The sequence below is a fragment of the Periplaneta americana genome, chromosome 5 (assembly GCF_040183065.1).
Source record: "Periplaneta americana isolate PAMFEO1 chromosome 5, P.americana_PAMFEO1_priV1, whole genome shotgun sequence".
Lineage (NCBI taxonomy): Eukaryota > Metazoa > Arthropoda > Insecta > Blattodea > Blattidae > Periplaneta > Periplaneta americana.
In genome coordinates, this window is record NC_091121.1 from 45,594,767 (window position 1) to 45,621,208 (window position 26,442).

Below are 26,442 nucleotides of genomic sequence, written 5' to 3' on the forward strand. Positions count from 1 at the left end.
ATCCATCTGTTAATATGTGATCTGGGGTTAGATCAAGATCGAAGATCAAATTTGAAAAAAAAAAAAAAAAAAAAAAAAAAGGAAATCAGAATTTATTTTTCTTTGTTCCAAATAATTATATGGAATTTTCTGGGTAATTTGGTGTATAATTTATTGAAAGATTTTAATTGTGTGTGTTTAATTATGTAATACATTCTATGCATCAAACTATTTTTTTTTCCTCAACCTGCACTATTAAAAAATATAAATATCTCTGAATCTGTCTGGGGAAAGGTTGTGGTTTGGTGTAATTTCTTGTTGAATGTTTGTTTCATAAGTTAGCAGCATTGTTGAAGACTGTAATGGTTGCCTTTTGAATTTTCAAAACAAATTTAGTATTATACGAGGGTTGGGGTGTAAGTCATGGCAACTATTTTTTTTTCAAAGGTAAGGGTTTGGCATCAAAATGTCATATGTCGCATGGAAGCCGTGCAGTCATAGTGTGTGTCCACAGCACAAGATGGCTCTGTGCTTGTCTGTAATAGAACAGAAAGTTGTGTTAAATCAGTTGTCAGTGTACTGCCGTGCAGGATGGATGTAACTTATATATCAAAATAGCCATTCTCCATGGGGGGAATGCCAGAGAATGCCACAAAGAGTTGGTAGAAGCTGTTGGGAATAATGCCCTTCCATACCAGACCACAGTATAGAGAACATACAGTAAAGACACCTAAGCCATTTCGTGGGAACAAATTCTGAGTGCGCATGTCACGAAACAGGGTGTATTATCTGGAACTTCCACCAGATGGATCTCCATGGAACTTCCACCAGATGGATCTCCATCTACGACAGGCTGGCATAATTTAATATTAACTGAAAACATTCATTACTCATCTTTTAACATTTTTAAAGACATGAGGCAAAGGAATGGCAATATAACCATAATAATAATTACTTCCGTATGCAATCATCATGAAAATATTCACTAATTGACGCTAACGTTCAAGTCACTGTTTGAGGCTTATGTTGGTAAAATTGATCCAAGTACAACATAATACATCATGGCGTCCGTTGCGGTGAAGTGCGAACATGAACGTCAACAATGGATATAAGTATTTTGACTTCCTAGCGACATAATATTAATGATAGATAATATATATACAAGATTATTCTTATTACTGACCAATAAAATAAATAAATATTTTATTAATATTTTGATAGTGGTTTGATACTAGCGACATAGTTGGATTCATTGAGAACTAGACCTTACTGAGCTTGAATTTAGTACCAACAACATCAAAGGTGCCGACAAGAGTTGTCCCTACTGATTCTTCTTATACTGTGACCAGACAGTCACGAGGTGGATAGCTATTTCTTTCTGACATTCTTTAAATTATGTCCTTTCATTGTGCATTCATTTTCGGAATTTTCTGTCATTTTCATTAGTTGTATATTTATGGAAAATGAAACACTTCGTCCACACCTGTGGAGTAACGGTTAGCGCGTCTGGCCGCGAAACCAGGTGGTCCGGGTTCGATTCCCGGTTGGGACAAGTTACCTGGTTGATGTTTTTCCGGGGTTTTCCCTCAACCCAATATGAGCAAATGCTGGGTAACTTTTGGTGCTGGACCCTGGAATCATTTCACCGGCATTATCACCTTCATCTCATTCAGACGCTAAATAACCTAAGCTGTTGATAAAGCGTCGTAAAATAACCTAGTAAAATAAAATGAAACACTTCTAATAAGTGTTTCATATGCAAATGATCTTCAATATGACTGTGTAGTTAAGACATTTCTGTTTTTATAGCCACTGCTTCCTTGAAGGATGCAGATCCTTCTGAATACTCTGTACTCATATTGACATAGATGTGGATCAGTGTTGATGAAATGGTTATTATAAGGAGATATTAAAAAATGGGCAGTTTGGCATTTTTCAAGTAAAAATGTGATAAATGTTGGTGAAGCTGGCCAGAAATCGTGAAATTGTTGCATTAATAAGAGATTGTGTTGTCTTGCTTGCAGATGGAGATGAGAAACCCGGGAAGGCGCTCGGTAAGTGAGCATGTTGCTCTGGGTACAGGCTTCAGGGCCCCGCTGATGCTCGGTGACTAACACTGTGTTTGTGCATGCGCAGGAGTCGGGCAGCAGTTCGAACCAGCGCTCGCAGTCGTCAACTCAGCCCAACAAGTCCGGTGCCAAGCAAGGCTACAGCCCTTCGTACTGGGCCGCCAACTGAGGGGCGCAAGGCAGGTTTGGTGGATGGATGGGGGAGGGGGGTTTACAGGTGCTTTGTGAATTATTTACCATTAAACAGTGCAGCAGGGTGTCGCATACTTTGTGCAAATCAAACATTGATGATTAAAACATTTTTGTCCATACTGAGATTTTTTTTATATATATATAGATACGAAAATCTTTTAATCTGCAATGTTGCCATTTACACAAACTATGTCCAAAACGTGCTAAAGAGAAACCGACATAATTTGGAAATTGAGCTCACAATAAACGTAAACTCTTTCTTGATGGATTAAACTTTTGTAGGTCACACTCTACTCCATATAGTCGTTTGTGTTGTTATTTTTTTGGTTACTACCGGTAACCCTTCAGCACATTGATTTTGTGTGTTGTGGTATTTTGTGTTAGCTTCAAAGTAAAAGTGTATAGGAGAATGCAATGCATTTGTATAATGAGGGACTTGTAGCCGTCATCCCTTCTCTTGTATAGAATGTTTTGATCATTGAAGAATTAAATGATATGAAAATAATGTTACACTTCCTTGTTTGTATTACTTAACGATATAACTCTCATATATCCACCTTTACCATCGAGCCTGTAGAAAACATGGAGAACCTATCGTAGAAGAAATCTAATTTCTCGAACATGAGATCGTTTGTTTTAAAAGGCTGTAGTTCTGTTTACTTTCCTCTCTCTCTGAACTTGAACATAGAGAGTTTTGTATTCGCCTTCTCGGCTTTTTGCACCCACGTCATATGTTCGAGTTTGGTTGGACTTGTAGTGTGATTGTTAGTGTACTATGAGAATTGTATCTCAAGATGTGTATTATATGTGTAGTTTAGTATTATTTTGTAAGTGCGAACAACAGTGAATAACATGAGATGAGACACTGAATATAACCTGTATTATTTTTCCTTCTGTATTTTCTATTGGATTTTGTAGTATGCAAGAATAATTTGCTATCACTGGTTATGCATAAGTATAAATAAATATTAATATTAATTTGTGGTACTTTCTTGGTGCAAGTGAAGAGGCCTCTAGGCCACAGACGCGGACTGTTGCAACAGACAGTGTCTTTTAATTATATTTAATGTGTACAGTTCCTTTGCTGAACTTCTTGTGTGTTGGATACAATTTTTTAAAATCTGGAGCATATTTCATGCTCTAACACAGATGTTACAATAAATGAGTGGAATTTGTTTCAAAAAATGACGTATCATTTCATATCCAGTGTGAAAGAGCAGCAAGAGAGCCTGAACTGCATTACACTGCTTGGAACTGACCAGTGCTGAGTAGTGTGATACAGCAATGTAGATATGTGTGTGAGGTAAGGGAAGAGATCTGTTGTAAGCAGGCAACGAGCATAGTTGCAGCTTGGATGAGATGTGACAATGAAGCAGGATGTGCAGAAATTGAACTCCAACCCCTTTGGTAAGAAATAACCTGAAGTAATTATCAGGCTCACAACACCTGTTTTCTTATGGTGCAATCATATTTGCTGCAGATATTTGATACGACCCAAAATATCCGAGAATATGATCGTAAAAACATGAACAGTCTTAAGTTGTTCAAAATAGTTACCTTGGGCTTGTGTACAATGGTTCCAGTGATTTTTCCATTTTGGAAACACTTGTTAAAGTCTGCTAGTATTTGCATGTTTAGCACTTTCTGCGATTCTATTTGTACCTCAGTGGTGTCAAAAGCCACCCTTTCAAGTTTAGTTCCATTTAGGGAAGAAGTAGAAGTCACAAGGGGACCAGATCTTTCGAGTAGATTGCTTAGTCATGTTATTTTTTGTCAGGAAGTTCCTCACAAAGAGCTAGGTGTTCGCAGTACATTGTCATGGTGCAAGATCCAGTCTCTCTCCCACATCCCAGGCTGTTTGCATCTCACATTTTCCCTCAGATGTCTCAAAACGTCCTTAAACCCTTTCCACATACTGGGACAGATATGACACATACCAGTTTTATATTCATATAACTTATAATATAATACATTTTTATTTCACAACTTTTAACACTGTATCACTTCGGAATATGTATGATAAGACTTTCTTGTGTTAAATTCTAACATACCTTGTTTACATGTTTCGACCTATTTATGGGTCATCCTCAGAACTGGCCGTTGTTGGTCTTGGCGCCTCTTGTTTTGTTTCCTGTGAAGGTGTGTTCGTGTGGTATAATGTAGAGTCAAAGAGTGTGTGTGTTCTGAAATTGAGTTGTGTGTTGAGAATTTCGTTGGGGTGTGTTTTCGTGTGTCTGTATATTTCATATTGTTCTAGTGTGTTTAGTTTCTGGCTTTTTGGTTGGATGTGTAGTATTTCCATGTCTGTGTTGATGTCTCTGTGGGTGTGGTTAGCATTTGTGATGTGTTCTGCATATGTGGAGGTGTTTTGTAATTTTGTTATGGCTGTGATGTGTTCTTTGTAATGTGTTTGAAATGATTTGCCTGTCTGTCCTATGTAGAAGTTGTTGCAGGTGTTACATTTGAATTTGTATACGCCTGTGTGGTTGTATTTGTTTGTTTGTGTTGTTTGTGTGTTGAGATGTTTTTGTAGAGTGTTATTTGTTCTGTATGCGATGTTGTAATTTAATTTCTTGAATGAGGTTGCAATTTTGTGTGTGTTTTTGTTTTCGTATGTTAGTGTGATGTATTTTTTGTGTTCTTGTGTTTGTGTTGTATTCTTATGTTTTTTGTGATTATGTTTTGTCTTACGTATTATGTTATCTATTATGTTAGGGTTGTATCCGTTTTCTTGTGCTATGTATTTGATTGTGTTTAGTTCTTCGTTGTAATTCTGTTGGTTCATTGGTATGTTGAGTAGTCTGTGACCATTGTTCGGAATGCAGCTTGTTTGTGTTGTGTTGGGTGGTTGAATGTGTTGTTGTTGTGGGTTTTCTGTATACCTTGAATGTGTGTTTGTTGTCTACTTTTGTTATTGTGATGTCTAGAAAATTTATGGATTTGTTGTTTTCAATTTCTAATGTGTAGTGTAGCTTTGGGTGTATTTTGTTTATGTGTTGATGCAGGATTTGGATTTGTCTTTTGTTTCCTTTGTGTGGTATTAGTATGTCATCTACATATCTGTGCCAATATATGATGTTGTCTGCGTGTTTGTTGTTGTCTTTGTTTAGTATGTATGTATGTTCTATGTGGTGTAAGAGTATAATATTTCAAACTGCATACTGGGACATACGACACACTGTCAAGAATTGGATTTGACCATATGTGAAATCACTTGAGAAAGAAAGAATTACTTAAGTTATTTGAATATAAAACTGGTGTGTGCAAAACTGTCCTATGTGGTAAGAGGTTTAAAGTCTTTGTTTCTTAACATCAACCATTTCGAAGATCATAGAACTACAAGAACACAACCAAAACTAGGAAATGCGAGTACTTATAAAAACGACAGTTGACAGACTAGTGGTTGAAGAGACTTCTTGTGGTGCAAATTCATACCACTACTTGTTTGTGCAGCATATTGAAATTCTCCGATATTTTGGATAGCACTTCGTACTCTGCAAAGGTGCATCTACACAGTTCAACATTTCCTTCAACTTTATACATTCAAGCAATAATACAAGAGTGAACGAAACTGGACCTTTTATGCTGAAAATGGTGGCAAGTACGATTAACTTTATTGAAGGTTATTGCAAATTCGAGTGCCTCAACCACAATTTTGAGAATCAAGTAGACCTAAGAATTGGATTGATATTTAATATTTATTAATTTATTATTATGTAGTGAAGATGACATTTAACACAGCACACCATGTAGACACAAAATTTACATGCATCTTAATTGAACGTGCATTTTCAACTCAATTATTTAAATATTCTCCCCAGATGCATATGTACGCATATGGAAAATTGAACCATGTAGATGTAGATGCAGCTTTAACTGAACGTGCATTTTAAACTTTATTCTTTCAATATTCTTCACAGATTGCATGCGTACATGCATGGAAAATTGAACCATGTAAATGCAGCTTAAAGGCGTACTCCCACTTAGCGGAATTGAACCGAATCAAAAAGTCTGCTGCTGCTCACATCTAGTGGAATCGAACCGAACAGTACTTTTATGTTTTGTCTTAGAAAAGAGGATAATTCTACACAAGCTTTATTAATTTTTCTTCATTCATATTAATTTGTGATTTTTGTGTACGTACTATTTCAGCAGTAACTTTCAATAGTAAAGGAATTAAGCCGGCAAGAGTGGATATGGTTCATTTGTTTTTTCATGAAGACTTCACGAGAACTTACGATCATACCTGAAACAAGAAATTCTGTTCCGGCAGTGGAATAAATACTCTAGCTCATGAATTCTGTTCTGTTTGATTCGATTCGACGCACTGCTTTCTGCTATCTTCCATTTAAATACATTGTGAAGAGAAATTCTGTTTGATTCAATTTCGCTAAGTGGGAGCGGGCCTTTAGTCTGCTTTACAATGTTCTGCAAGTGCCAACTTCATTACAAAGATCACTGAATGCCTTAGACAAGTGGTAGATGTCTATGACCCATCCTCCAGTCAGTACTTTGGAGCCTCTACTTCAAGCCCAGTGTTCACTATATCTGACCGTATCATTATTATGAAATCTAAATACAGTACTTGAAGAAATTTAATCTCTATTTAGAACTTACCATAATACTAGTTCAAAATTAACCTTGAACAATAAAGTTAAAAATAAATGTTTAACGAACATAAAATTAATCCTAATTAAATATCAAAAAAGATTAAAATTATTCTGTAGATATTTCATTATTACTTTTATGAAATTTAAAATTTCATTTTGGCCCATTACTGTAAGATAATAACATATTCCTAAATAGTAATATACCAGGTGACTATTTTGTATGTAGAACATAAATAGCGGTGCTGTGATCTGTTGTTACTCTGTGGGGGGAAAAAAGAAAGACATAGTCTACGACTAGAATAAGAGAGTGATCCTGCTGCATAGGTGACTTAGCAGCTATGTACTGTGTATTAGTACAAGCAACTGCCACTCCAAAAACAGAATGGTCAGGTAATAGTATCATTACAAGGATTTATTATTATTATTATTATTATTATTATTATTATTATTATTATACACAGCCCTGCATTATATATTGACTACACCCCAACTCTGGCTACTAGCAACAGGCATCTATAATGAACACCGATCAAAATACCCCTCATTTCTCGTGAAAAACAACAACTGAATAGACTACAGTGGACTATAGTGGACTTTATGTTGTCAGCAAACAGCTGGATACATTAAGAAGATTGAATTATCATTATTATCATCATCATCAGCATTATAATCATTATTAAAATTCCATCTGAAATATAGCTGGATATACAAAATGGGATCACAAAAGAATTTAAAACTTGTTAAATGAGCTTCAGATAGAATCTGTAGTAGAATGCATAGGAACACCAACAGAAAACTGGAGGATAGGCAACCAAAATATTCTAAAAGCAGTTGTCCTCTACAGACCCTATGGAAAAAGATTAATTGAATACCCCGATAAAAGATAGATTGCATTGGTAACAGACCACATGTTTAGAAGATGAAGATAATGATTATAAAATATCTTTATTAATAAATCCATTCTACTTAAAATATGGAACATTTCTTGCCTCATGTCATATAAATGACAAATTATGGGATGAAGTTTTAGAATAACATTTCTCAAAGTATATTTTGTGAATCCCCTTGATCCTGCTAGTCCTAAATAATAATAATAATAATAATAATAATAATCTGTGGCGCTACAGTCCATGAAGGGCCCAGACCGACTAGCCGGCTTCTGACCTCACGCTGACATGCCGAAGCAGAGATGGACGATCATCCAACCAGAATGGAGGTATCATGTGGTTAACACGATCCCCCCAGCCATTATAGCTGGTATTCGCAACCGGATTTCGCTACCACGATGCTGGGTGGGCACTGGTCCCATACACTGGCCGAAATTTCATGAGAAAATTTCTTCCCCCATGAGGACTCGAACCAGCGCGCATTCCGTAATGCGAGTCCTAGACAGGATGCCTTAGACTGTGACGCCACGGCGCGGGATGCTAGTCCTAAATGGTTTTTAAATATTATTTTATACTCCAAGGATACTATAAGATTTATAAAAAAAAATAACACGAAAATTAGACCCTAGTGGATCCATTACAGTCTCATAGCAGTGTTTCAATGATGATTAGACTTTTGGGTATTCCACTGTGTCCCGGAATTTAACATTTCCAACATTTCAGATCTACGTACAGGTTCCAGTTATACATGTAGACCTACATGGTATAGGTAATATGCCCAGAATTTCAAACTCTCGTCAGTTTTTGGATGGAAATTAACTTTTGTCAGGAATCGGATTTTTGTGAATTGCTTTATATACAATACCGATAAATTCTGTTGTAATTGGAGATTCTGAATTGTCACATAAAGAACAAGACACTAATACACATACCGTAGTTCTGTATCAGTCTCAATAGATCCCATAATTGCAACCTTTATCTTTGGTGTTACATGTCTACTTATTGAATTCATAATTATCTACATTTATTGTTTAATTCTATACAGACACAAATGAAATGGACCCACACCAATTGAAGAAACCACAGCCAGATTGTTAGTGACACCGAAGAGGATGAAGATTCACAGTCTTCAGGTACATACAATTGCATCATCTGAGAGGAAGAGTTCTCAAGACTACGCAGATAGAACCGAAGATAGACATTGCCTTTGCATCTTAAAAAAAAATAATAAAATGCTCTTGGGCCTTTACCTGAATTGCGTCCTTTCAGATCCACTGTATGTACAGAATATTCGGTGCTCACTGTATTTTCTCCATCTTCACCATCATCTTTCCCACTTCCTCCATTTCTTCTTCTATTTTCTTCTTTGCCGTTCCTTTTCCCGATCAATTTACCTATTCTTCCTCCTCCATATTCACATTTCCCATTTCCTCCCCTCCTTCTTCAACTTTGATATCTATTATACTTATTTACTGGCTTTTAAGGAACCCGGAGATTCATTGCCGCCCTCACATAAGCCCGCCATTGGTCCCTATCCTGAGCAAGATTAATCCAGTCTCTATCATCATATCCCACCTCCCTCAAATCCATTTTAATATTACCTTCCCATCTATGTCTCGGCCTCCCTAAAGGTCTTTTTCCCTCCGGCCTCCCAACTAACACTCTATATGCATTTCTGGATTCGCCCATATGTGCTACATGCCCTGCCCATCTCAAACGTCTGCAATTAATGTTCCTAATTATGTCAGGTGAAGAATACAATGCGTGCAGTTAATCTTCTCAAAAGAATATTGGACAAAATTTTGTACGACGTCAACAAAAGTGGTATTCCTCGAAAGTTACTACAGTTAGTCTTGTCCCCCTTCTTAAAGATAGGTACGATTATGGACTCCTTCCATTGTTCTGGTACAATTTCCTTTTCCCACATAGCAAGTACAAGCTTATAAATTTCGTTAGATAATACGCTTCCACCCTCTTGTATTAATTCTGCTGGAATTTGATCGATACCTGGAGACTTATAATTTTTCAGATTTTCTATCGCAATTTCGACTTCAGAAAGTGTGGGTTCGGGTGTAAATGGCTCAACAGTTTGTATTTCAATTTCGTCCTGATCATTTCTATTTGGCGTATGTATATTTAGTAGTTGTCCAAAATAGTTTTTCCGTCTGTTCAGGATTGAATGAGCGTCTGCAAGCAAGTCATCATTCTCGTCCTTGATCACGTTTACTCTTGCCTGATATCCATTCTTGAATTCCTTTATGCCCTTATATAAATCTCTAATGTTTTTATTTTTACTTTTTGTTTCTACCTCATTCAGTTTTTCCTTCAAGTAATCTCTATTATATCTCCTTTTTATTTATTTTCCTCCATTTCTTCGTCAACCTATTTCTTCTCTTTTATCTCATTCTCTGTATTCATCTTCCTTTCCCCCTTAGCCTTTCTTCTTTTAATATTTCTCCTCCCTTCTACGTCTTTCTCATTATCTTCCTGTTCTGTCTCTTTCCCCTCCTTCCTCTTCTTATTTCCTCCATTTATTCTTCCTTTTTTATTTCTTTGCCGTATTTCTTTCTTGTTCTCTTGCTGTTCTTGGTACTGTTTCTTTTCTTCTCCCTCCTCCTCGTAACTACTTTCAAAGACAGCGTGAGCCATTCGATCATTAATTTCTTGCTCCACTGCGTATTATGAGCCAACAGTATCTGTTAACTTGTAGAAGAATTCATTGTCTAGCTCAGAGGTGCTCAACCTTATAAATACTGCGGGCCAATATAAAAAAAATGTTCTTTATGAGGGCCGCAGACATCCTACAATAATAAATGCAATTTACATAAATGTCTTACTAATTAGCGATTACTGTAATTTATAGTAAATTAATGATGTCTGTTCAAATATTTTTTTCTAATTTTAAATTTGAAACTTTACTATCAGGTCGCAGCAAACGTAGTGGTGAAGCACATGAGAATCGCGGGCCACGGATTGTGCACCACTAGTAGAGTCAAGACTGTTTTTTGGAAACTCAGAATTACCATTTTTAGAGACTGAAACCTGTTAGGTAGGTGAAAAAATTAGGCTAGGAAAAAGTGCAATGGATTTGCTCGATTTTACTGGTGAGTATTTTTCAGTAGGTTATTTTACGACGCTTTATCAACAGCTTAGATTATTTAGCGTCTGAATGAGATGAAGGTGATAATGCCGGTGAAATGAGTCCGGGGTCCAGCACCGAAAGTTACCCAGCATTTGCTCATATTGGGTTGAGGGAAAACCCCGGAAAAAACCTCAAGCAGGTAACTTGCCCCGACCGGGAATCGAACCCGGACCACTTGGTTTCGCGGCCAGACGTGTTAACCGTTACTCCACAGGTGTGGACTTTACTGGTGATTAATAGTAAACATGCAGGGATGCTACAGTGAAAACGACGGGTATCTGAGCCCCATCGTTCTCCTTGTGTAGAACAAAGTCTGTTTTGGACAGTCAGAATTACCATTTTTTGAAAATTTCGCGGTCTCTACCGTCCATATGCCTTGCGATAGAGGGTTATCATTTACACTACGGATAGAGTTCGAGGAGCTCTATTCACCGCACCTATCAGGTTTGTTCTCACTGTACATACGGCGGAGTTATAGTGTCGAGAATGTTGGCAGAATAGAGGCCTTAGTACTTTTTTCTCGAAAATCAGCCTGTGTTCGGGATTCCCATTTTAATACTACTTATCTCAATTATTTCCGGAAATTAGAGGCAAACATTTTATGTAGGCCTAGGTGAAAAAATAAGGCTAGGTAAAAGTGCACTGGATTTGCTCGGTTTTACTGGTGATTAGTAGTAAATATGCGGGGATGCTACAGAGAAAAGAGCGGGTGTCTGAGCCCCATCGTTCTCCTTGTGTAGAGCAAAGTCTGTTTCGGACAGTCAAAATTACCATTTTTTTTTAAACTTGGCGGCCTCTACCGTCCACATGCCATGGGGTAGAGGGTTGTCCTTTACACTACGATTCAAAGCACCTATCATGTTTGTTCTCACTGCACATACGGCGGAGTTATGGCGGCTAGAATGTTGGCGGAATAGAGGTATTTTTTTCTCGAAAATCAGCTTGTGTTCGGGATTCCCATTTTGATGCCACTGTATCCGAAGATAGTCAAGGGGAATACAACACCGCATTCCGTTCCTCGATATCGTCATTATTTCCGGCATTTAGAGACTGAAACTTTTTATGTAGGTGAAAAAATTAGGCTAGGAAAAAGTGCAATGGATTTGCTCGATTTTACTGGTGATTAGTAGTAAACATGCGGGGATGCTACAGTGAAAAGGGCGGGTGTCTGAGTCCCATCGTTTGCCTTGTGTAGAGCAGTCTGTTTTGGAAAGTCAACATTACCATTTTTTTGAAAATTTGCCGGCCTCTACCGTCCATATGCCTTGAGGTAGAAGGTTGTCCTTTACACTAGGGATAGAGTTCGCGGAGCTCTATTCACCTCACCTATCAGGTTTGTTCTCACATACGGCGGAGTTATGGTGCCGAGAATGTTGGCGGAATAGTGGTTTTAAAGCCTTGGTATATTTTTCTCGAAAATCAGCTTGTGTTCGGGATTTCCATTTTGATGATACTACATCGGAAGAGAGTTAAGGGGAATACAGCACCGCATCCCGTTCCTCGATATCGCCATTATTTCGGGAGCTTAGAGACTGAAACATTTTATCTAGGTGAAAAAATAGGGCTAGGAAAAAATGGATTTTACTGGTGATTAATAGTAAACATGCTGGCCTAAGAATGGTATCACCATCCTTTAAAATCCATTCCTGATCCAACGGAGTATGGTTTTTGTTAACTTTAAAAACGTAAGCCTAATAAAGCCAAGTTCATGTTGCCCTGAATCCATTCTCTCGGAGTTACACCGTACAATCTTCAATTTCATATTAATTGTAATCCTATTTATTTCTAAAACCAAAATTTACAAGATGAATAAGTTTGTACATCCCTGAGTGCGTTCAGGCGATGGGGCTGGTTAATTTCTGTATATTTTGATGAGGTCCATTGTAGAAGGGTAGATATTTGAATAGGCTCGACTTCCGACTAAATATTTTATTATGATTATTTATTTGTATGTGTTTCAGATTTAGACGGCAGACATATAAATATTAAATAGTTGCATTTGAAATCATTTTAACAGCATATACACACATTTAAAGCAGGTCATCAATCTACATTGTAAGAAAGGTATGCTAGTTTCCTCAACAGCGATATCTACGTCACTTCCGTCTGCAATGCCATTGGCTGTACCGAAAAGCTTGCCGTTAGTACGTGACGCCGAACGCTGGACTCCATTTAGTCCAACGTACTCCGTAGAGCAGAGTGGTAGGTCCTGGGTTCGGTAAGGTAACCGTTGACTTTCCAGCTTGCATTTCAAAGTAGAAGCTAATTTGCAATGAAATAGGAGGAAATACTTCGATGTAGCTTCGAATCGAGTAAGCGATTCTCTATTGCAGTACATACGTTTACTGAAATTCTTTAAAGTCTTACTAATGAAGTATTGAACATAGTTTAGCAGAATTAAGATTTAGAGATGTATGCGATGTGGATAAGCTATCTATTTGAGCTAAAATGTCTGTCTTCACTCATTGGACTCGGACTATTCTGAAAAATCGCGTTGTGTCTAATCTATTATTTTAATCGTATACTCCATTTTTGTTACACGACTTTTCTGCAGCTATGTACGTTTTTCTGCATTTGGGCTGATAGCAAGCCGATACAGTTAAATACACTTTGAAGTAAAAAAAAAATATCCGTACGTGATTGGTCTGTATTTCATACCGGTACTGTTCGGCTGGGATTTTGGTAAATATTTCTAGTCACTTTCGTTCGTTAATACGACACAAGGAAAGAGGACGCAGTTAAATTAACGTGATTCATGAAAACAGTCTTACATGTTTCAGTGCAGTTGGAAATTTTTATCTTGGTTCTCAAATGGTTAAAATGGCCACCATTTTGTATCAATGGCAGAAGTACAGTAAAATAGTCTGGAAATGTATGTAGCATGTAGAAACTAATTTGGTGATAGTATTCTGAATGTTTGCTATTTTGTGTTCGTGTGTTAGATAAAATTAACTAGTCTATAGCCTAATATTTAAAGGTTTGGTAAGTTGCAAGAGAACTGGTGAAGGATAGATTCTAGCATACTGAACTTCTGCCATTACGGAAATTTCGCTCACATTTTTTGAGTTATAGATAGGCCTAAGTTTATTTGTAATAATCCACATAAAATTAAATGGTAACTAATTAATATTATTTTCGAGAGTTTAAGAATTTTTTTTTAATACGTGCACTCGAACTTGTGCATTTGAAATAAAACTTGAAATAAGAATGTTTGACTTTTTGTCGTTATCAGATTTAGGTTTAAAGGCACAGTCACATTTGAAATAGAAGAAATGAAATATTGAAGTTTATTAGTTTTAAGACTTGCTACGTTGATATGCTACAGAGAATTATATTAATTGCCGGACGCATTTGACTACTTTTGGCATATTTCCTGGATGCAGAATTTGACGTCTCAAAATTTCTCTCGTCCTCAAAAGGTGATAGATATAGCTGCAGCGAAGATATTTGGTATTTCATGAAGATGCTTTCTCTTCATATATCGTAAATGATAGAATCATATAATACGAGTAAAATGGATTAGAAAGTTAGAACCACATCATTGGAATGCAAGTTGTCTGATATGATCCGCCAATGTATTGTAGAGTAACGAAACGTAAGACACATCATACTTGAATTAAGAATTTATGAAATATTTGTTAGATTCCTGACGAAGTACCTTCCATTGCGCATCGGCTACTCTTTCAATTAAAAAAAAAACACAGTATGGACCATAAATCCCATTTCTCTTGTGTAGTTTTGTAGGCGCTTCTTAGTCGGCAGGGTTCAGAAGGGAGTGATTTCAATTTCTCTTACATAGAACTCTTCTGAGAATATTGTTTTGAGATTTCTTTCGTCTCATGAGGCCGAGAACATCCGAGACGTTGAGAATTGGCCTGCGTCATTTTTTTTTTCAAAATGGACGGTTTGCAGATGTAGCCTACGCTTATTTATAAGTAACATCGTTCATAGGGTGTTTTGTAATGCAAGTGGGGTTGGGTCTGCAATATAGTCTGGTAATATTGCATACGCTATATTATTAAATTTGACTTTGAGTTCCTTAATTCTACTACTTGTTTAAAGATAAACATTTCTGCATCCCTGAAAGCGTTCACGCGAAGGGTTTGAATCTATCCGCAATCCCGTACTTCTGTGATCATGAACAGAATGGTCAAAAGTAGATAACCAGTTATAAATTGGTAGATAGGTTCTCACTAGGTGGTTAATCATATAATGAAACGGGGGTTGCTTAAGGTCAAATTCCGCTTTCACATTTTAGGAATATTTCCAATGGAATTAAAAACTACAGGCAAACAGAGGAATGAGATGCATTAACACGAATAGTCGCCCAGAACAAGGTTGTAACCAGCAAATAAGAAATCCTTTAAAAAAAGGGGGGGGCGAAAAACACGGTGCACTGTACATACTGTTCATTTTAAGAGTAATGTTTACGAACATCTCATGACTTTAATAGTGTAAAATTATTTCACGTAGTGCATCACTAATTGCTATTATTCACGAAAAAGTCAACTTACGAGAAATGAAGGTTACTACCTTATTCTGGGCGGCTATTCAATTTTTGATAGAGAATTTGCTAACTTGAAATAATTATTACTGTGTACTACATAAAGTAACTTTTTTTGTTCATAGCATGTAGGCATGGACCTACCTCGTAATTTCTGTCTACAAGGCACTGGCTGAACTATGCGGCTTGCCATTAGCGCACATTGCTGAAATGTATTAATCCAACATCCCAGTGGAACAGAGCCTAATGGTCCTACATTCAGTAGCCTAAGGTAAGTGACCTGAAATTTCTTCAAAATTATATATCTTTGAAGAAGATTGCTCTTCTCAGAATAAAATGTGAAGTTATAATTTATATAGACGTAAAAATAGAAGAAATTAGATTTAAAAGTTAGGATCTAACGGTTGTTCGGTGAATGATAAGCTAGCCTACACTACTTCGGAGCAAAGTTAAAATCAATGGGATATTCTACTGGGAAAATCAAAGGATTACTAGAAACAGGATGTGCGAGCTTGAATCCCAGCTGCTAGTCACAAGCTGTGTCCTTTCTTATACTGGACAACATCGACTTACAGATCGGTTTCTACGCCATTATTATAAAACCTCCGCGATATATAGTCAATATTCGGCGCTAAAACGTACGGATGGAAAGTCAGTACGTGAATACGTGGGTCTATTGCAAAACAGTTCAACTTGTATAGAAGTTACGCGTCACTGCACTTAGGGACATGCTTCTGACCTTTGGTACGTTCGCTACACTTCCGCATACGTAGAAGTCGCTCGCCGTAGAACCTAGGGCTGCGTGCGGCAGATAATGATGCTACACTGGGTTGACATTGGGCTGGGTTCAGCTGACTTTAGTCTACGTTCCGCTGTCTTTGATTTACGTTTTTCTGACTTGGGACTACGTTCCACTGACCAGGACTACGCGCCTCTTTACGACGGGCCTACGCGCCTCTGACGACGGCTACGAAGGGGCCACGTGCCTCTGACGAAGGGACCACGCGCCTCTGACGACGGGTCCAAGCACCGCTGCCGACGGGGTTACGTGTCTCTGACGACGGGGATACGTGCTTATGTCTTGGAAGCTACGAGCCTCTGACCTTGTTATGTGCCTCTGGATTTACGGGCCATGGCGCATGTTTACACGGAGCTACGTAGCGCCTCTGGTCACGGTGCATGGCCAAGGGCCTCAGTCACCGGGTAAGCGCCTCTGGTCTTCGGGACATGCGTTTAATGGTGTCCGAACAAGCGCCTCTATCATCAGGGACAAGCCCCACTGGCTCTGGGTCATACACCTCTACCCCTGGTTCATGCACCTCTTTCCCCTGGTGCATGTGCCTCTGGAGTTCTAGGGCATGCGCCTCTGACCCCTGGTCCACACTACTCTGACCTCTTGTACAAGTAAGCCTGACCTCTGATAGATTCGTCTCATCGTATATAGATGTCGTGCGCCTCTGACCTCTGGTCCACACTACTTTGACCTCTTGTACAAGTAAGCCTGACCTGATAGATTCGTCTCATCGTATGTAGATGTCGTGCGCCTCTGACCCCTGGTCCACACTACTCTGACCTCTTGTACAAGTATGCCTGACCTCTGATAGATTCGTCTCATCGTATATAGATGTCGTGCGCCTCTGATCCCTGGTCCACACTACTCTGACCTCTTGTACAAGTATGCCTGACCTCTGATAGATTCGTCTCTTCGTATATAGATGTCGTGCGCCTCTGATCCCTGGTCCACACTACTCTGACCTCTTGTACAAGTAAGCCTGACCTCTGATAGATTCGTCTCTTCGTATATAGATGTCGTGCGCCTCTGACCCCTGGTCCACACTACTCTGACCTCTTGTACAAGTATGCCTGACCTCTGATAGATTCGTCTCTTCGTATATAGAAGTCGTGCGCCGCTGACATGAAACTCCCTCTAGCCTTGTGACATATCTTGGCTTATTACTATGATAGATGATGCTTAAATATTCCTATTCCCTATGATGTAATGGTCTTTGATTTCCCGTTCGTCATTTTTATATTGCTGCTACTTTTATGCCTATTAGGAAAGAGTCTAAGGGGATGCTTCTCACTTCGCTTATGAAAAGTCGTTAGTAATTCATAATGTTGTAGCTCAAGTTACCATTCGATTAATTTTTCTCTTTCATTAGTCCAGTGAACATAAGAGTTAAGGTGAAATGGACTGGCCTTAATTTACACTCATAACGAATTTCCGAACATAACGTTTGACGTTTACGAAATCATACGAATGAAGTGATGCAACATAAAATGCAAAATGTAAATTTGCAACCATATAATAGTAGCTATCTATGCTGACACTTAAATGTAGGCAAGAAAAAAAATATGTTCATCGGTGAAAAGGATTGATATGGATAAAGAATATAATTATAAAGTTCAGCGTTGCTGGAGGCTATCTAAGTTATATTATTTTGTAGAGACTTCTGTTGTATTGCTGTAGAATATTTTTCATAATAAATTCTATTTTGATTACCTGACATTTGTGGCTATAGTTTTAATACATTGTCCTTGAACAATATCAAAAGAAAATCAAATATGACTTTAAATCTTAATGAAACATTAAATTCCCATTTTTAAATCTTTTGAAAATCTTTTGTCAAATTTGCATAATATGTGATTCCATGAAAGTAGAAGACGGTTACCTGTATTAACTTGGGTGTTGAGATTTGACCACCAATTTTTATTTTATTTTACTCTTTATTTTTTTGGATACTAACGGGTAAATTTATTACCATTTCACATTTGTCAATGGTAAAAGTGCAGTAGACTGGCCAGAAAAGTTTTGTGACATGTAGAGACTAATTTGGTGAAAAGGATTAGAATATTAGTCTTAACGTCTGTGCGATATAACTGTAGTAATTAAGGTTTCAGGATGTAATGTGTGTCATAAATTGATCGTAATTAGATGCTTAGTAGAATTGCTGGAGTTGGTGGTGGTATTGATGGTGAAAGATAGATAACATACTGCACTTTCACCATTATGCAATGTGACTTTATTATGTTAAATATATATGCATCTATCAAATTCTGGTTTAAGGACACTTGTGATTACACTTGAATTCTACAGAAAAGGATTAAAAATAAATTACAATATAGAGTATTTTCTGAAATGTTAAGAAAATGCGGTCAAAGATTTTTTAAAATTAAAATCAACGAACTAACTTTCCCATTCATTTTGCACCTACCTCTAATAAGATTGAAACTTTCCATTAATTGTATTACGTTAATAAAAAATGCAAAAAAGAAATATGAACGCAAAAGAAGCAATATTAATTTATAGTTTTGTTAACGAGATGGATGAAAAATTTTAATTACTAAGTTTTGGTATGTTTCGGTAAATGTTCCAAATTTGTTGATCTTCATGTTAACTGTCACAGCTATTACCAGTAAATATTGCTACTACTCAAAGATTAGATGGGAAGGAGTTGCAGTTTTGTATAAGGAATTTATGAATGTGATGAAGAGAATATTTTAATTTTAGCTTACAAAGGAGGTGATTTGCTTCTGTGTACTAAGTTCTGTTCCTAAATTTCAATAAACCTGGTTTCTTTCGAAAATATTCAACAAAAATGCTATGGAAGGTAACAAAACCAGGAATTTAAAATTCAAGGACTAGTGAAAATATAACTTGACTAGAATTTTGTGTATGTATTTGTGTTTATGTGGATAGACACATTTATACGTGTAATATAGTCTTAAGTAAATGTTAGTATATTGTTGTCATGAATTATGACGCATTGTTTATTTTTGCCGAGGGTTATTGCTGAAAGATTTCCAACCAGATGAAGAGAATCTGTTCCATGGGACCAGATTGCGGTCTACATTTTTCCTCCTTTTTGAGTGGCAATCGGTAAGTTCAGCTGATCAAGTCACATCATTTCTTATTCGATTACAGACTTTTGTGAGAAGAAACTAACTAAATAATGAAATATACTGTACATAGTTTTAAAACAATGACCTAACTTACCTGCGCATACGTTTGCTGTTTATTGGGCCACGCAATGGTTACAATGGAGATCTTTATTCAATACCGAGTATAGGCCTATACTTGAAATTTCTAGCGGAAATTAAAGAAAAGAAAAACTGTTTAACTTCGAACTCTGAGTTATGCAGAAAATCAATGTCGTTTATATTTTGTGCTTAATATTACCATATTCTTCGTCTACATACTTGAAGGATTTAGTGAAAAACTGTTTTCAGAACAGGAGGGGTAGTAGTAGGAGGTAAAATAATGAAGTACAACTGAAAAAAAAAAAAAAAAAAAAAAAAAAAGTGGCCGCACTCGTGAACAGCGAATATTTTCCAAGTCTACTTCGGATAACGGTGATACATGATGCATATAAATACGGTAATATTAAAGTTACTTGTATTGTTGTCGTTCTTTAGCTATATAAAGAATATTCAAGTTATCATTTGTATTATGTTATCCTTCTTTGCGATATAAATAATTCAAAGTTATCATTTGTATTGTTATCCTCCTTTAGCGATGTAAATAATATTAAAATTATCATTTGTATTCTGTTATCGTTCTTTAGTGATATAAATAATATTCAAGTCATCATTTGTAATCTGTTATCGTTCTTTAGCAATATAAGTAATTCAAATTTAATGTTAGATTTGAAACAATATAGTTGCATAATACTAGTGTTAGTTTTTTCTTCTTGTAATATTACATTGTACTATCCTGTAACACAATAAAATGAAAAGGAGTGACCATGATTTGAACCTGAGACGTTCTTCCTACTGAGCTATGGGGCACAAGTAAAGAAGCATATGCGGAAAAATTGGCCCAATCCCCCCTCCAAGACGTTCTGATTATTTGTGGTAGCTAGTCCAGGAAGTCTGGGATGCCGTGATTGAGAACAGTTGCTCTTTGAAAAAACTAGTCGTTTCCATCCCCACTCGACTGCAAGATGTGATTGAGATGGGAGAAAGATGAACTAAATATTGAATCGTGGCTTTTTGTTTTATTGCACTTTTAATTGTTTGAATTTTCTAAGGCAGATGCCAGTTTGTTTCGTTTATGCCACGAAAGATATTTTTGTTGTAACGCTCTTGATTTAATTAAGATAATTATCTGAGATAAGAGTACTACAGTTGAAAGCCTTGAACCCACTGAAGTATGGGAAATGAAAATTGGATTATTCAATTCGCGCTATCGTATGTATTGTGTAATACAGGGACTGTTCTTTAAGTATTTTCTTTAGTGGCAGTCGTTAAGATACCGTACTCAAAAATTAGAATTATAAAGCAGGTAAAATTAAAAATTACACCACAAAGAAATGATACACCTTAAATACATTAGAATACATTGAAATAAGTTTCCAGCTTAACTGATAGCATAGTATGTTAGTCTACAAAACGGTTAAACGGTATGAGAACAGTGTGAATAGCAACAAAACACGCGTGTAAGGTTTCGAATCAACAGAGATCGTATTGAGACAATAAATTCGTTTACTATGAAAGTAGGCCTACGGGTATAATTCTGAATTATGCTTACTCACACTACAAAACTTCCAAGAGTCAGCCACTGTAAACATAAACTTAACTTCTTTGGGTTAGTTTAAATGTCTGAAAAACAGAATTTTGTTACATGTTTGAACCTTATACTTAAATAATACATACAGCATGGATGGACACCTGCAGATATCGTGTATAAATCTTATAGCATTGCGTCAAATTGTTCCTTCGGTTTTATGTTTTGTTCCTGTAATGAATTCTAAAATACTTTCCTTGTTAACTCAGATTTAGGTGAGGTGCATGCTTGAGCAGACAATGTGGTGCCTTAACAAGAGAAACTTCCTGGAAGTTGTACCTGGAGCTGCACCGAAATGAAGTTAAGTATGATATGAGAGATGTTACACTTTTCATTGCCGTTGTATAGACGAATTTTCACTTTCCATCACGTTGAGATATAATACGTTGCAAGTTTCGGACCATCAAGTTCCATTATGAATGTCATACTGCTTTAGAAATGGTCTCCAGTTTGGTTCTGTCCGGTATGTCTGGTTATTCGAAAGAACTGGAACAAACAGAACAGGCAGCTCTGCAGATCTTGAGAGATACATTAAAAATAAAACTAGTTGAGGATTTTTAAATATAATATTAATTCTAACATTGTTGGAAATCAAATTTTTGTGACAAGATTAATTTTTAAGTTAGAATTATTAGCATTGAAAAATAATTTAGAAGTTCCTTAGTAGTACATTTATGTTCATAAAACCTCGATAATAATTTGTTGGCTTTGATTATTTTAGATTCCATAAATATTTGATATTTCATTAACGTAGTAACAATGAAATTTTGGCTTTGGTGTCAAAATTATTCTAAATTTCGTTTCGTGAAGAAAATAAAACACCCTAAACAGTCTATCCGTAATTCAGTTTAAAATGAAATACTTAAACTATTATATATACTTTCATATTAATCAGTTTGCAGTTGTTAGGTCACGTTATTAAATTTTCAGAGTTACATTCCATTCCGCGGATTTTGTACCGTATTTTAATAAAATGCGAACTATGGATTTTCTGATGTTGGAGTGGAAAATATTTTTCGTGTTGAATCGTAATAGGATGTATAGTAAACTCCCAAATTATTATTACATTTTAAATCTCTAATTCTAACATGTAACTCACATTTGTGTGAACTTCGTATATACACGAAATGAGAAAATTTCTTCATGTCTAATTCGTCATTGTCATTTTATGCAGTGCATCTATTATTGAGTTTGAGTTTTATTTCTAGGGAGTTCAGACCAATCGGAATTTTCCGTAAACTAGTGTTGCAGAGGAATGTAGATAGCAACTGGTAGTTTTTAATATTTCACTCAAATCTGTAAATTTTCGAGTGACAAGGGCATGTACGAATGAGCGATAATATTATGTAATAATGTATTAATTTGGACTTATTATTTGCTTTAGTGTTTCTTCATGTTCTGAAGTTATCTTTAAACTAAGGTTGTATTTTCTCCTGTTTGAAGTAAAATTGATTAATTTGTTCCAAATTTCTCCACTGTACTGCACAACAATATTTTCTAACAGTTGTACTAATTACAGTAAAACGTTTAATATGGAATGCATGTGCTTTAGAGAGATCATAGATTTAGTGCTGTGCATAATAAATTTGTCGTATTGGGAAAGTGCGGTAAATAATAATAATAATAATAATAATAATAATAATAATAATAATAATAATAATAATAATAATAATGTTTGTATTAAATGTTTTGTAACGTCTTTATTTATTACCGCTTATTTTTACATTATTTTCTAATTTCAGTCGTATTCAATCTTAAAAAAAAAATCCATGCTAATAACCATTGTTGTCTATGCTTTTAATGTAGTTAGTGATATTTTTATACTCTGAAACTGCTACATGATTATATTTTGAGAAAGAATGAATTTCACATCTCTCTTATGTTTTTTTTCTCTGGTAGTGTTCTAAAATTGTCATCTAGTGTAAAGTGTGACTTTATAATATGTTAATGTTAATTTTACTACATCAATTTTAATATATATTACGTTTATATTTACTTTTTTCTCTGAATGTAGATTCTGTTTCTTAGGATGATATAATTTATTTTAAATTGATTATGCTCGATTCTCGTATGGTTACGCGAAAATATAATTTATGTCTTGTAAATATAATCGTTAAGATTTTTTCGTATTTGTAATATTTCCAATTACGCTACTGTTTTAATTTTCAGATATTTTGGAGAAAAGGATTTTTTAATTGTGCTGATCACTTCATGAAATTAACGATTTACTTTTCCAGATGCCTCTTATGGATGGCAAATTTAAGCAGATTTCATTTGAATGTTGAATGCTTCTGTTATTCTTCGTTAAGTTTGGGAACATAAATCTCATTTTCGCGGAAAAGTAGATATTATTCAGTGCATGGCTATGTACTTTCAGAAATACCTGTACACAAATATAGCTGTAAATCAGCTCGAGACTAAATTCATCACATAGCTCATAACAGCAAAACAACTGTCAAGTACCATCTGTTTGTGTACATATTCTAAATGCATGCTAAATTGTGTATGTGAACTAGTAACATATGGATACGAGTTAAATGTCAATTCTTAATATAAATATCGTTTGAAGTTGTTCAGAAAAGAAATGTCACGTTATCCGTGTAATTAAAAACAACTGAATTAGTATTTGAAATCGAAAGTAACTTGCATGTCAACATTTTTGAAGTAGTTTTGCATTACTAAGAATGCTTGTGCCAAATTTTGTTTCCAAATTAGATCGTGATTTCCCAACAATTGCTCGTTACCAGTGTTGATATTAAAGATAATCTTACCTTATCTATTGAAGTAACTTGTACCCTTCTTCAAAAAATCGTGGAAATGCGAAGTGAAATGTGAAATGTGAAGTGTGCAGTGCGTAGCGTGTGGTAAAGTGAATCGGTGAAGAATATGCGAAACGAAATGAAGAGAAGAACGAAGAACACTAACAAAGAAATGAATAAAACACAAGAATAGAAATGAAGCAAATTGATTTCGAAGAAACGAAATTCTAAAGGAAGGATTGAAGAGAAAAGAGAGAAGTACGGAAGGAAATAAAATCAAGCTAATGCAGATGATAATGCGACGCGTGAAGAGGGGTACAAGGATTCTTTTTAAATAAGCAGTCGCGAACTTTTGTGTGGAAAGTTGTCTGGGAAATCACATTCACAGTATGGACCTCAAATTGAAGTTCCTTTACACAGACAAAATTTTGAATTCAAGTATTCCTGGAGAATATTAATGAAGCATTCAGATTTCTCCACATAAATATATACTAATTGAAGTGCTGGAACTATATTGACATTTGGAGATATAGCGGACAAAATACAGTTTCACAGAAAGTATTGAGAATTATGTTTCTAATTAAAACACTAACATTTAACAAATGTTCAAACTCAGTGTTTCCTGTCGTTTCAGCGTGACTTTAGAATTCTTTAAATACAGTTATTGTTATTGTATTTGGATTGAATAGAAGTCTTCTGTATTAAATCAGTTATTTTTTCACAATGGAAAGTTCTTCCTAGCCCTAAAAAATTTAAGGGTGTGCTGTTGATATAACACTTAAGATGTCTTTAATTCTCTGAGTGATTGTGATACTGTATATTTCTTAATATTTTATTTGTGTACATTGATACTGATTTCTATTAACATTTCTAATTCATTTTATGTAGTCTAAGTATGATGAATTTATTACAGATATTACATTGTGTACAGTTTCCCTGAAAAAGGATGAGACGATTGAATATTCCTAAGTCTCAGATGTAAGACACTGCGCATGATCGGAGACCAGAGCACTGATACACAAGATAACGAATATTGAGTTACTTAAATGCAGGCTATTTGGTTTGTTACTAGCGTCGTTCCGAAATTCACTTCAAAAACTGCAAAAAATATGATAATATAACGTAAATAAAACATAAATATATACATAAATCGTGTAGTTAAATCGACAATGGACCTTCATGACTAGATCGACACTCCGCACAGAAAGGAAAGCTTTCATGTTTCAATAGCTCAGACGGTAAGACTTCTGCGTGTTGTGTAGAAGAGTGCGAGTTCGATTGTAGTTATAAGTCTGATTTACATTATAAAAAGCAAGAAGTTACATTCCTCGGCAATATTCGAACTTTCGATGTTTGGTTTTGCCGTCCAACGCACAACCACGGACCTATTCAATGCTTATGTTAATAACCTACAATTTAGCTGTATCAATGTGGTGTCATACCTTGGGGTTTGTTTACTTAATGTAATTAGATTTAATTTGATTAGTTTCGCAACAATTGGACTTCCTGTTATATCCTGTTATTTAGATATTTAATTTAGGGTTGATTTATTAACTCTTACTATGCAAGATGCCTCTTATTTCAATAATTCTATATCACGTTAAATAGTCATTGTCTACACTAAAGTATTATCGTCATCCCTCATTTCTCATCGTAATGGCGAACCGACGTGGCATGAGACAGCGAGTTATAGTTCTAGTTGAGGCTGGATATGGGGCTAGATCTGCTGGCCGTTTGGTCGGTGTTCCTGGAAGTACAGCCGCGAGGTGGGTTCATCGTTACCAAAATTTAGGAGAGGTCAAAAATCGCCCTATTCCTGGGCGTCCGCGGATTTCTTCATTGGAAGAGGATGCTCTCTTATTCGAGACAGTTCGACAGGACCCCTTTCTGACTGCTAACGAAATAAGCGCAGCATCTAACATTCCCGGCTCTTCACAGACTGTGATCAGCAGGTTGAGGAACCGCGGTATTAGGAGCCGGAGGGCTGCGCAAATGGAAATATTGGGGGAAGCACAAGCTGTCGACCGTCTTGCCAATCGCTACCAATCGAGTGGATTTCGATTGGAGAAATGTAATTTTCTCCGACGAAACAACCATCTCGAGTGATTACGAAGGTCCTGTCCGTGTCTATCGTGAGGATGGTCTCCGACATGACCAGCGCTATGTGCACCGACGTGAAAGATCGGGGCGCTTTAGCATATCGTGTTGGGGGTGGACGTCTTACGATGGACCTGGCGTTATAGAACGAATCGATGGCCGGTTTAATGCGGGAACTTACAAGCATATTCTGGAAAATATATTCCTTCCCTCTGCCCGAGAACGTTTTCCCGAAGGAACATTGCTGTTCCAGCAGGATAATCATCTCGTGCACTATGCTGCAAGCATTCAAAGATGGTTTCAAAGGAGACCCGAGATCGAAATCATTAATTGGTCTCCGAAGTCATCTGATTTGAATGTCATCGAAAATTTATGGGCGGAATTGAAAAAGAGAAGAATAGCCACCTATGCCCACCGACGCCCTCGAAATCGAGACGAATTGTGGGATCAAGTTGTTGACACCTGGGAAGATCTCGCCGGGGATCAGAACTTATTCCACAATCTCGTGACATCCATGCCGGATCGACTTAGAGCTGTAATAGAAGCTGATGTCATGTGGACAAGATTTTAAGTTAACAGGTCTCTTTTTGTTTCTTATGATTTTTGTTTGAGGAAGAATACTTTTAACATCCAAGTA

At 36.3% G+C, this 26,442-nt stretch overlaps 1 protein-coding gene across 2 annotated transcripts in view; it reads left to right on the forward strand.

Moving 5' to 3' along the window:
- The window catches only part of lig (ubiquitin-associated protein-like lingerer), a 64,718-nt gene extending 61,500 nt beyond the window's left edge, over window positions 1-3,218 (forward strand). For both annotated transcript variants that reach the window (XM_069825568.1, XM_069825569.1), the window contains exons 18-19: window positions 2,004-2,033; window positions 2,116-3,218. In XM_069825568.1, the coding sequence (XP_069681669.1) occupies window positions 2,004-2,033; window positions 2,116-2,217 (132 nt within the window). In that variant the 3' untranslated portion in view covers window positions 2,218-3,218. The remainder of the gene's footprint in view (window positions 1-2,003; window positions 2,034-2,115) is intronic.
- The last annotated feature ends 23,224 nt before the right edge of the window (window positions 3,219-26,442 follow it).